At 37.5% G+C, this 13749-nt stretch overlaps 1 protein-coding gene across 3 annotated transcripts in view; it reads left to right on the plus strand.

Moving 5' to 3' along the window:
• TPRG1 (tumor protein p63 regulated 1) overlaps nucleotides 1–13441 on the plus strand; it is a 358132-nt gene extending 344691 nt beyond the window's left edge. For all 3 annotated transcript variants that reach the window (XM_084990688.1, XM_084990689.1, XM_013982284.3), the window contains one exon: nucleotides 10262–13441. In XM_084990688.1, coding sequence (XP_084846814.1) covers nucleotides 10262–10456 — 195 coding nt within the window. In that variant the 3' untranslated portion in view covers nucleotides 10457–13441. The remainder of the gene's footprint in view (nucleotides 1–10261) is intronic.
• Nucleotides 13442–13749: the final 308 nt, after the last annotated feature.

Raw genomic sequence — 13749 nt, forward strand, 5'->3', positions numbered from 1 at the left:
AAAGTCAACAATAACAAAAAACCAAAATGAAAACCAATAAGAATAACATAACGCTGACACAAAGGCATTTGTGTAGACTCCCTGAGGACCTCTGGGAGATAGAGTGGGAGTTTACATCACAGCGACACAGGAAGTTCAAATGGAATATCAAATCCTTATTTTTAAAAGACTTCAGTAATAATAATGTTCCAATGCATCACTTCATAATCTTCTCTCTTCTCCTCTCTCTCTATCCTACTCTTGCTTCTCCCCAAACTCTTCTTGTTTTGCTTTTTCTTATTAAAAGTGGAGTCCTTTATCTATTTCTTTTTTGTAAACACTGGTTAATCCAAAGGAAAGTGCTTAATAATGTATGTTTCCAAAGCCATTTCCTGCCTTTAAAGGCAATCTGGTTCTAACAATTAATATAATGTATATTTTGAAGTACTAGTAATTCTTTTTTTAAGAAATGCAAGTAAAAAATAGATACCAACTGCCTCAGTTATTATGTCCATCAGGTCCTGGGCCAAATCTTCTCTTATTCCTCATACCTGATACGTTTAAGCACTTATTCTCTGAGTGTCCTTTGCTGGAAGAAGTTCAGGGCAAAGGATTATAAAAACAAGTTCTGTTAACTGCAGAGAAATGCCGCTGCATTACTCTAATACTTGATAGTGCTTTATTTTTTCCTGCCATATATAAATAAAATCAAATAATTTAAAAGGAAGATGAAAAATAAAATATCAAAATGGGGATAGAATAACTATTTTCCGAATATCCGTGAGTACAGTTAGTAGATGGAAATGTTAAGTTTTGCCCAAGGCTTTCTATCAGCCTAGGTTAAAGGAGAAAATTGATGTTCATATAACTCTCATTGGATGGAAATAAGAGCAGCAGGGGTGAATGAGTGAGTGAGTGAGTGTGTGTGTGTGTGTGTGTGTGTGTGTGTGTGTGTGTGTGTGTACATGCGTATGGGCCTGATGAGTGGTTTGTTGGTTGAATTTTGGTTAAACTACTTTGTGAAACTGTTAAGTGTATTTCCTTTAAGGTTTTTTTTCATTAAATTATTCTTCCAAAGTCTTTTTTTTTTCTTCTTGGCAACAGTCTGGGACTTTTATTTGCCAAGACATTTCTTGGTCAGAGGCCATCTTGAGTGAGAAGTGAGTCGCAGCTCACTAAGAAAACAAGTGATCTCAGGCTGGGATATGAGATGATGAGTTCTATGATCCAGTTCTTTGAGCCTTAGATTCTCTTTTATTGTTGGTTTTTATGTCACAGTGTTCTTTGTGTTTAGTATGTTTTCCAAAATTGGCTTTGATTAATACCCAGTTATATTACTACAAAGTAAATATGAAGGACAGTAATTCTGCAGATATAAAAATTTCTTTTATAGGCATAGTTTGGCATAACAAGATTTTAAAAGGACAATGTAAACTAGTTTTTCCATTTTCCTTTTGAATGAAATAGAAAAAAGTAGGGAGTTCCTGTTGTGGCTCAGCAGTAATGAACCTGACTAATATCCATGAGAATGTGGGTTTGATCCCTGGCCTTGCTCAGTGGGTTTAGGATCCAGCGTTGCAGTGAACCATGGTGTAGGTCACAGATGGGGCTGTGATCTGGTATTGCTGTGGTTGTGGCATAGGCTGACAGCTGCAGCTCTGAAAAAAAAAAAAAAAGCAAAAAGTAGAAGAATATGGGAGAAATGCATAGCTAAATGAATTACTTGAAGTAATTTAATTCAGCTTAGCAAAACTATATGGCAGAGGAGAGGAAATCATGGAGAGCTGAGATACCCACAGTTGAAAACTTCGAATTGTTTGCAACCTAATGGAATAACTTCTTTTTTTTTTTTGCTATTTTAGGGCCACACCCAAGGCATATGGACGTTCATAGCTAGGGGTAGAATCAGAGCTGTAGCTGCCGGCCTATGCAATGTGGGATCTGAGCTGCTTCTGTGACCTACACCACAGCTCATGGGCAACACCAGATCCTTAACCCACTGAGTGAGGCCAGGGTCCGAACCCTCATCCTCATGGACCCTAGTTGGGTTTGTTAGCCACTGAGCCATGAAGGGAACTCCCAGAAGAACTTATTTTAAAAAATACATTTTAAGAAATGTTTTGTTTTTATTCAGAATCTTTATAGCACTTGGGATCTCTTTATTCAACAAAAATTTTTGGCACTTACAAAGTGTGGGTATCATGATTATTATTAAAGATATAAACATAAATGAGGCCAAATTATTGCTTTTGTGAAAGGCATTGTTTAATTAAGGAGACAGATAAAAATGCAAAGATTTTTCAATAAATACTAATGGATGGAGTCCTAATAAGTACTAACAGAAGTCTGGATCAAGTGAAGGTAAGTAGAGACACTCAAATGTGCATTGAATGTCTTAGACACAGTTGAGCTGAAGTTTAATCTTCTGTGGTTCCCACCATAATTGTAATGGCTCAGATGATAGGTATAAGGGCCTAAATTAAGTTAGGGATGGTAGGAATGGAGAGAAGATGAAGGAATTTAGAGATACTCAGGACATTAATGGAAGAAGGTAACTAGTAATATTTGTTAGGTAAAGGAGAGGAAGAAGTCAAAGATAGCATGGTCTGTCTTGTGTGGATGGTGGGCCCATTCATTTGAAAGGGGAAAAGTGAAAGAAGAGTAGGGTTGTGGGTTCAGTTTAGGACATGCTGAGTTTGAAACGTCCATGGAACGTGGGGTTGAGTTGGTTGCCAGGCAGTTAGAAATTTACATCTGTCTGAAGCTCAGGAGGGAAAGCTGAGCTGGTAATATAGGTTTCAGATCATACAACACTGGGTCAAAGCTGAGTCATGGGGCTGATTAGTCAGAAAGATACCTGAGGAAGGAGCATTAAGGACAAAATTGCTTTCAAATTCAAATATATACTATTTCCAAGTCTTTTAGCAGTGGTCTGAAAAATTACCATCAAATTTATGAAATATTTTGTCCAAATACTTCTTTTACACATCTCACTGACTGTACATCATTTCTACATCTGTTAAGTATGTTGGTCAAATGGCCTCTTTCCAGACTTTCTTTCTTATCTCTAAACCTTACTAAACTTCTTCAATCTGTGTATGCATATACTTTGCATTTCTCATATAAAATGGTTGTGAAAATAGCAAATATTTTTGGCATTGGTTTCATTATTACAAGATGAAAATAACCTCATATAAATTATGTAATTATATTTTATATTTATTGATAACAATTTGCATGTTTTCATGTAATTCAACTAACAAAAAACCCTTTTCATTCAGGATGCTATCCCCACTTTTAAACAAGAAGACACTTAGAGAGATTAAGTGAATTGACCTAGGTATTATAATAATAACTGTATTTCCACACCCAAGCAATTTTCTAATACTCAGGGAAATGGGATCAACCAGAAGGAATTCTGTGTGTGTATTTATAATCATTACTATTATATAATATGTGATATTTTACAATCAAGGTCAGTTTTCCTCAATTGTTTCATCACTTCATATTTGTAATTTTTAGCCTTTCTTCTTTTAACCATTTGTACTGAACCAGCTTCGTTTGCTCAATGTGAGACAAGCCAAATGCTTAGATGTTGAGGTTTTCAGCAGAGAAGGGATTTATTCAGGAGACATATAAGCCAGGGCATGGGAGAACAGGTCTCCAATTTGCCTCCCCAAAGGCAAGAGGTTGGGCTATTTATGGGATAAAGAAACAAGGTGGACTGAGGTGTGATTGGAGGTAAGAAGAAACTGAGATGATCTGGCTCTGTGTAGGCGTATTTGAGTTGCATGCTTCTTCTTAGGAGGCATGTTCAGAAAACGGTGGCATTAGCATGATCTGAAGGTGAGGTTTTTGGCCCTCTGACATCAAATGGTCATCCTTTGGACACTTAGGCCCATTTGGATGGTCTGTGATCTTGACCATTTTGAGCTGGGCGAGACTAGCTCCATGCTCCTGAAAAACAACTTAAGTAACCATTACTATAATCACTCATTTGTTAGCAGTGCTATCTATAGGGGGTGGTTAAAAGAATCTTATATTCTCTAAACTAAAAATGAAGCTTAGATGACATGTAGTTTGCAAGAACAATTAATGTAGGCTTAGTCAGCAAAGGCAGGTTGCAAGATATTATCTATTAAGCGAGGTATAGTTCAAGGGAGCTCATTGATGCCTGCCCTCTGTTCTACATTCTCTTGCTGGGTTCTTGGATTGTGTGGAGAGTCTTGCTGAGCTATTGAATCAGAGTGAATGGATGGATCATGCCTGCTCTATAGCCAAATCAAAGTGATCTATAAACCAATGCTTTTTACTCTTGTGCAGCATCTTTCTCCTTATTTTCAAGGGAATTATGAAAGTGATCCAATGTTTTAGCAATCAAATATAATTTTATATCCTTAATCCATTTGTTTCCCATCACATCAATTCAACAGATATTCATTAAGTATCCACCTGGCATTGAATATTACATGCTGAGCACTGCTGTAGATAATTGCTGGATAGCAAGAAGAATAAAACAGATTTTGCCCTCTAGACACTTAGAGTGTAGGAGAAGGCAAAAACAGTGATTAACAAATTATAATTTAATGTGCAAATGCTGTTGATAGGGAGATCCAAAAGCTTTTCTTGGAGCCCAGAATAGAGAACAGATAAATCCAAAGGGTGACAAATGTGATGACATTTGATGTGAAATTCAAGGTAAGAGTGATTTCCCATCAGAGCAGGTGGGAAAAGATATTTTCAGTTAAAGAAACGTGATTGGAAGCTGCAAATTATAAAGGTTTATAAAATCTTCTTAGGCAAGGAGTAGTTCACTTAAGTTAGAGTTTTAAGTGTGTGTGTGTGTGTGTGTGTATGTGTGTGAATGGAATGGGATGAGGATGGAAATTAGGATTTGTAGGGAGTTCCCATTGTGGCTCAGCCATTATGAACCTGACAAGTATCCATGAGGATGCAGGTACAATCCCTGGCCTCGCTCAGTGGGTTAAGGATCCAGCGTTGCTGTGACTATGCGTATAGTCTGGCAGCTGCAGCTCTGATTTGACTCCTAGCCTGGGAACTTCCATGTGCCACAAGTGCAGCCATTAAAAAAAAAACCAAACCAAACCAAACCAAACCAATCCAAACAAAAGCAAACAGAAAGAAATTAGGATATGTTGAAACCTCCTGTTTATAGAAAAAGAGTTTCTGTCTCATTTTCTTTTTTCCCTCTATACATCTGACCAAACCCACACTCATGGTGTCTCTATAAATATAATTCCAGGTAAAATGCACAAATGTGATATAGGCATTCTGCTCAGCTGTGTGGCTTCCCAAGTGATTTCCATTGTTGGGTACTGGAGGGAATCACTCTTTATTCTAACCTGCTTCACTGGCTACTAGGGAGGCTGAAACCTGTAGCCTGAAGGCTTGGAAAACTGTTCAGCTAAGGAATGTGGGCCTGCAGGCATGAAACCTGGTCTCTTTACCCAGTGTAAACAGGAAGCTAGTGATGGTTGTAATAAAGAAAACTGAGACTCTGGGCAGTGAACTGCTGGCAGACAGCACCTGAAGCAAACCAGGGAACCAGTCACTCAGCTGGTAAATAATGGCTGTAAAGTCAAGAACATTCAACACACTCACACACACACACACACACACACACACACACACACACACACACACACACACACACACACTCTGCTATATTTTACCTTAACCAGCACGCAGGCACCATGTAACCCGAGTTGTTAAAACTTGACCCTCTGTTTTTGAGACTGGAATAAAAAAGGGAGCCAGGGGTGGGTGTATAAAAGCTTTTAGAGAAAAGTATGTGGCTGGTGGCATTCATATCAGATGACACCACGTTCCTGTCACACAGATTGAGTTCAGGTGCTTGAAATGCTCAAGAGCCAGCTTGGGGACTTGGCCTTTTGTCTGCCTCTCCTTTAATACACAGCTTGTCCCTTAGTCTTCACGGCCCCTCCTCTCTTTAAAAAGGCTCACAGAAATGACTAGAAATGACATGCATCTCACTCTAATGAAATGCCAAGATCACTGAGTATGAAATAGTGTCGACTTTTTCTTTTCAGCCCTCTGATTCTAAGGCCACAGAGACTTCTCATGAAATAAAACTCATGATGAGGACTAGGGGAGACATGCAGTAACCAATTTGATAACTATACACAAATCTATGAAAAGGTATCCTGACGATCCAGAGTGTTGGCTCTGAAAATGTTGAGGCAAATTGCACTTTGGACTTTAGGAAATCATTTTTCAGTGATGACAATGATGATGTAGTCAATGATTTATTGACAATATTGATTATTGATAGTAGGTTTCCTTTAATGCCTTTGCAACAGGACTCCAAATTCCAGCCTCATCTTATTCACTTTCCCCAACCTTTTCTAAAATACATTAGCATGTGGCACATGCACGTAGACCTTATTACAAATCCTTTATTTATTAAAGTTAGTTTAATCTTTAGAACCAAACTTGGAGTTTGATGCTGTTAGTATTCTTATTTTATAGACAGGAAATTATAAGATTCAGAGAGGCTAGATAACTTGCCCAAGGTCACACAACTAGTGAGTGACATATTAGCAATGTAAGACCAGATCTGTTTGATCTTAATACTCATGCTACATCATGCTATATACTTCCTTTATTCAGTGGTCCTCAACAGGAGATGATTTTACCCTTAGGGGTCATTGGCAGTATCTGGACAACACTTTTAGTAGCCACAACTGGGGTTGTGATGCTACTGATACCTGGTAGGTAAAGCTAGGGGTGCTGCTTTACTTCCTAAAATGCAGAATGCATGTTCCCCTGTAGCAAAGAATTATCCACTCCAAAATGGCAATAGTTTTAAGGTAGAAAAACCTCGGATTAGTTGTATAGACAGATAGCCATATTTGTGAATCTAATTCTTAGAAAACTGGATGGAATATTTCAGACGCATATATGAAATTCGATAGAATAAAAAATTAATTTTTGCCATGAGTATTTGGGAAGGCATTGTGGAAAAGATAGACTCAAGCTTCGTTTTGAAGATAAGTAAGTGTGTGGGCACTGTAGATTTTGTAGGTTGAATAGGCTATCAAAACAGAAGTTCATGAAGTTCCTGTTATGACGAGTCTGACTAGTATCCAGAAGGATGCAGGTTCAATCCCTGGCCTCTCTCAGTGGGTTAAGAATCCTTCATTGCCATGATCTGTGGCGTAAGTCACAGAAGTGGCTTGGATCCTGCAATGCTCTAACTGTGGCATAGTGGCATCTGCAGCTCCAATTCTCCCCCTAGCTTGGGAACTTCCATATGCCACACACGCAGCCCTAATAAGCAAAAAAAAAAAAAAAAAGGCAGTGATTCTTAGCCAAATACAGTGGGTTTTTCCAAAAAAAAAAGCAAAAGCTTCTAAAAAATAAAATCTTGACATTCCTGTTGTGGCTCAGCAGTAATGTGCGTCCTATCTTTCTACTTCCACTCTTGGCCCTAAGAGTAAATTCGTCACACAGCAGGCACAATCATTAAAACTAAACAAAATAAAAACAAAAAACATCTTGAACTTCTTAAAATCTCTTCAATCTGACAGAGGAATGGATAAAGAAGTTGTGATAAATATAAACAATGGAATATTACTCAGCCATAAAAAAGAGTGAAATAATGGCATTTGCAGCAACATGGATGGACCTAGAAATTACCATACTGGGTGACATTTGTCAGACAGTGAGAGACAAACATCATATTATATCACTTGTATGTGGAATCTAAGCAAAGGATACGAATGAACTTTTCAGAACAGAAACAGTCTTTGAAAAATTTATGGTTACCAAAGGGGACAGGTCAAGGGGAAGGGACAGGTGGATAGGGGTTTTAGATGGAAATGTTCTAAAATTAGGCTGTACAACTATAAATATAATAAAATATAAAATATAAAATAAAATAAATTTATAAAATAAATAAATAAAACATAATATAATTGATTGAATTATTAAATATTAAAAAAACAGCCAAAGTAAGCCATCAGGTTAAAAAAAAATCTCTTCGATCTGTGCTCCTTAATATAACTCTGAAGATTTTTTTGTGCCTAGTGCTTCAACCTCTTCCTTTTGGTCACTGTAATCCAGTCTTACAGGCAGACTTTTTTGTTGTTGTTCCTTGAATACACTATGCTCATTCCTACCTCACAGCTTTTGCAGGTACTGTTGTTTTCTTCCTGGAATACCTTCTTCACATTAATGCCTTCTTTTCACCATTTGGGCTCAAGTTTCACTTCCTCAGAAAGACTTGTCATGAAGACAGTCTATGTAAGGAACCCTGAATTTCATGACTCTATTATTCCCTAACCACATTTGATTTTCCTCCTAGAGTTTATCATGATCAAAAATACTTTATCTGCTTTTACTTTTTGTCTCCTTACCACAAGCACGTGTAAGCTCCATGAGAGGAGGATTCCTGTCAACCCATTCACAGCACTTAGAACATTCCTGGAGTGTAATGTAGGTGATTTTAGATGCTCCTTCATCTGTTAGTGACACAGAGGGTTAGTTTACAGCACTGATAGAAATAACTCATACACACACAGAAAATTAAAGCAGCTAAAACAAAAATGGCACTTGGTAAACCTAAAGAGCTAATAATAAGCAAACTGAAAACTCACATACTATTTTTGGCATTGAGAAGCAAGTTTTGGCCTGAGAAAAGTTAGTCTCAATAGAGTCAAACATGGAATCACACTAACAACTAAAATCAAACTGAGGAAAATGATAAAACTGAAAATAATAATCATCGGAAGAAAACTTACAATAGCTAAATTTGAAATGGACAACAATCAAATTTTTGTTGTAGATATTGCATCGAAAGAATCCATCCAGGGGAAAAATTCATTCAAAAAGAGAAGATAAAATGGAAAGAAAAAAGAATTATTTAAGCCTTGGTTTTTAACATGGAAATGATGATACCTTATTTTACTTCCCTAATATGTTTATGCTGGAATGAGATAACTGATGTAAAAGAACTTATTGGAAATACAAAGATATGAGCTTTCCTGGTTCATTTCCTTCTTTATATCTCTGTTTGGAATGCTCCCTGAATTACACTCCTCTTAACCCAATTCAACTTGACTAAAAAAAGGAATTTTTTTCACTCATTTAACTTAAATTTCAAGGTAGGCCGATGTAGTAATGCAAATGGCTTTGTGAGAAATTCCTCTCTCCCTATGTCTTAGCATTGCTGGTTTCAGTCTCAGTCAGGTTCTCACCATGTGTGGCACCCATGACCATGAACATTTCTGGGATTGGACGCTATTTGTTTCACAAACACATTGGTCATGTGTCTATACCTGAGCCAGTCTCTGTGACCAGAGAAATTTATTCCTCTGATTAGTTAGGACCGAGTCATGTGCTAAAGTCAGCTTTACTTAAATTATTTGGACTAAATGGAAGAGTGTAGTTCTGCAAAGGAAAACTGAGGTACTCTTATTGGAAGAAGAATCTCAAATGGAGGAAAAGATGATGGCTTGGAAAGAATAGAAGCTGTTAACTAAGCCCTCTCTAACCTCATTTCACCTGTTAAAACCCCATTAACCCTAAAAGGATTGTCTCAAAAGTCTCCTTTTGAAGTTGTTTCTGGTCCTCTAACCATGTATGATTTCTCCCTCTTTTTTGTTCTTTTAGCATTTTGTGCTTCTCTTTGCTGTTAATTTTTGTGAACTTTGGGCAATCATTACAGGTTCACTTTTTGTTTTCTTTTCTTTCTTTTTTTTTTCTTTTTCTTTTTTTGCCATGTCCACAACATGTGGAATTTCCTGGGCTAGAGATTGAACCTGCACCACAACAGCAACCTGAGCTGCTGCAGTGACAATGACAGATCCTTAACCCACTATGCCACAGGGGAACTCCACAAGTTTATTCTTTATATGATTATAGTGTCACTTCTTTGAGGGCAGAGACTATGTCTCACTTGTCTTTAAATCTTCAGCAGCACCCTACAGGTGTCTGCTTCATAATAGACTGTGAGCAAATATTTATTAAACTAACTTCTTAATGTTGCACAAATTATGGATGATGAAAATCAAACAAGATGTGACAGCTAATTTTATTATGTACATAATTGATTAACTGATTCATTTATTAAAAGGCCAACAGAAGCATTGTTAATGGTTCTGAAAGATGATTTACATTTAAGAAGTAAGAATAACTTCATCCCAGAAGAGTGGTCAACTTTTGTGAGGACTGGCTGGGGAGGGGGTGTCTCCAGACCTACTCTGCGTTCACTAACTCTGTGCTTTCTTTTCCTCTTCAGTTGTCTGGGTTCACGTGTAAGCTCATTCCAGCGATCCGGAATGCCCACAAGAATTCCACTGGATGCGAAGGAGGAAAGGGGTTGATTGTGTTAACTGAACCCATTTTGATTGAGACCTACACGGGGCTGATGTCATTCATTGGAAACCGCAACAAACTTGGCTATGCCCTGGCCCGGGGAAGCATTGGTTTTTGACACTCTCTTTGGAAGATAAGTACATCATCCATAGATACATCATTATTGAAAATTCTGTTTCAGCGTACCATATTTTTTGATTGAAACACTTACTTTTAAGTAGTATTAACATGATTTTGAATATTTAGTATCTTAGGAAATATAAAGCTTGATTAGACTGATAGATGCACTCTTCCAAGCTCATACAAGAATAAGCACATCTCCTAAAATCAGAAAATAAATTGTCCTAAGCCCATCAAGCAATGGTATCTAATGAATGCCTGATCATAAACTCAGGGCAGACCCTCTGGGTTCTTGTCCTTCTGTCCTCTAAATGTAGGCATGTTCTGGGTCTTGATCTTCAGCCTTCTGATCCCAATCTTCTCATTCACTGAGGTCTTGATCTATATTATTTTATCTCCCTTCTTTATGACCAGGGCTTCCAAATCCATATTCCCATCTCTGGTATTTTTTCAAGATTCAGTTTTGCATTCCTGTCTGCTAGTCATCTATATCACTGTTCCAATGGCCACATACATTCAGCATCTTCAAAATCCTGGATTTCTCTGTGATTTTTTTTTTAATGATACAATTCTCCATCCCTGAAATCCATCAATTTTGATGGCTTTAAATTCTTTGCCTAATACATTCCTTATAGTATCTGTCAGTCTGTTTGGACTGCTTTAACAAAATGCCACAGACTGGGTGGCTTCTAAACAATATATTTATTTCTTACAGTTCTGGAGGCTAGACTTCTGAGATTAGCTCAGTAGCGTGAGCCCCTCTTTTGAGATTGCAGACTTCTCATTATTATCCTTACAGGTAAAGGGGCAAGGGAGTTGTGCTTCCATTATAAAGGCATTAACTTCCTTCCAGAGAGTTCAGCCCTCATAACCTTATTACCTGAATCTTCCCCACCTCTTATTATGATTTCAGCATGTAAATTTGAGGGAGGGGGCACAAGCATTCAGACCGTATGTGACTTAGTATTGGACCCAGTGCCCAGATATCAAACTTAAAATTTTTCGTTCTTCTTTCAAAATTCTTCATCTATTCCTTCTCCATTGTATTCTCATTAGTATGTTATTTGATCACTTTTTCGTTCCTGTTTACCTAGATAATTGCTGTAGCCTTTTAATTGGTATTCCCTACTCCCAGGCTGATCCTCTTCCAATTCAGCAGGCACTTGGTTTCCAGATTCCTAAAAAGGAACTTGATTATATCATTTACTGCTCAAAAGCTTCCAATGACTATTTTCTTTTGCAGGTTTTTGTTTGTTTATTCACACATTTTGTTTTTTTCAGTATCAGACTTTTCCTTCTATTGAAATCTGTTTCAGGTGCCCAATATATAAGACAGATAGAAAGAAGTAGGAGCACTCTGATTGACATAAAAATAAGCATGTCAGTGACCTCAGAAATGCCCCCTGTGGAATGTCTATGGATCCAGAGGATTTAAGAAGCATGTTTTCAAAAACACGGTCCCAATTCATCCTGTTTCCATTTTCTTTTCTTTTGTATTTCCTTTTTGTCTCTCCCTGACTTATGTCTAATTTTGAACAACTCAGGAGATTAACTCACCTGTTTTCAACTCTAAAAGATTTTCTTTTTCAATTTTATTGTGTTTTTAAGTTTATTTTGAAAAGAAGTTTTTAATGTTGAATGCCATAAACATTATTATAATCAGATTTTTGCCTGTCCCAAGACTCAAAGTTGAGATACCTTGGCTTGTACTCAAGTTAAAAATTCCAGCTTTTGGGGGGGGGCGGGGCTTATGTGAAGTTCATTTTTAACGTCTTTTTTCCAACATGCTTACTTCCTCAATTTCCAAGATTTGTCCTCTGATAGTTTACAAATATCAATTTGATGGAGGCATTCAAAATCCAAACCTTGAAGAACTCTCATTTTATTTTGGCTTTATCTTTGTTTACTTCCATTAGTGTTTCTCTCCCTCCCTCTCTTTCCACTCTCCAGCACCCACTTTTTCCCCCCATAATGGCAAATGTTTTTACAATCCCCAAGGCAGGGAACTTCTATTTAGACTGTAAAAGGAAATGTTGAAATCCTTAGCTGTCCTGTCAACAGTAGTGGAATGAAAAGTCGTTGGATTATTTTGGCAGTGGTTCTGAAGTAGGCACAATTGGCAAATTATTATGACATCGCTGCCCGAAAATCCCCATTTTGCCTCAAGATAGTGGCATTTGTTGGCAGAGGCCTCTGAAATGTCCAGCACATTCTCTCTCAAGTTACCATTTAAGGATCAGTCTAACAATTGACTTCTTTCTGCATATTCATTCCCTTTGTAACCTAGGCTGGACTCTTCCCAAATGACCTTCGAAAAGACACAGTGTAGCATTATCAATGGAGCAAATCAGAAAAGATGAGAGGAAGGAGATGTCTCTTAGCCCTGAGGTCCAGTGGGTAACAATAGGGCACCAAAGATATTTAGTGTGGAGAAGAGTGATCTCAGAGATGACATGAGACCTGTCTTCACATTTCGCACAGACTGTCCTGTGGGAGTATTCCAGAAACTTATAAATGGGATCTAGAAAACAGGATTATGACCAGAGGATAAGAGAAGTCAGGGATTTAGATGATAGTTTAAGATAAGAAAGAACTTCTTATAGTTAGAAATGCCCAAAGATGTGATGGTTGTTCCTTCGAAGAGTGAGTCCCCCCAAAACTTGATGTGTGCAAGTAAGGACTAGATAAAGTGTACATTGTGAAAAGGATTTCTAAAGAGAGGACTGATAAAATCCTTTAAAGCCAGAGATGTTATGATTCTCCAATTAATTGTTGCTAATGATTAGGTAATAGACTTTTTTTCTTTGGAAAGAGTTGAATCAGTGATGTGAGACCATGGAAAATTACCTTCACTTTCCTAAGGTTTAATTTCCTTTTTTGTAAATTTGAGACAGTGTGCTCTCTTCTGCCCACTTCATAAAGATCTTGTGAGGAGTCAATGAAATAAGGTTAAATTATTTTACTAAATAAAAATCACTGAGTATCTGCCTGTCAGAGTGATGTCATTTTGGCCGCAGAAACTGGGGCAATATCCAAGGGAATTGAATTCAGTTCTTCTGGGAATTGTTTCTTGGTCACTCTGGACCTACTGACCATCTTTTTCCCATTGACATGTGATATTCTCACATGAGTTCCTTGTCCATAAGCTTGACAGGCAACCAAAACCCACAAACCAGGAGACCTATATGCACACCTAGGCTTTTCCTGCAGACTATCGTCTGAATTATACCAACAAAGGGGCATTGTACGTCTGATTAGGAATAAGATTAGATATAAGAGACATTAAGTACA

Source organism: Sus scrofa, chromosome 13 (assembly GCF_054392235.1).
Source record: "Sus scrofa isolate SSC_HxYL_T2T_F1_AM1 chromosome 13, Sscrofa_HxYL_maternal_Yorkshire_Landrace_v2.0, whole genome shotgun sequence".
Classification (NCBI taxonomy): Eukaryota; Metazoa; Chordata; class Mammalia; order Artiodactyla; family Suidae; genus Sus; species Sus scrofa.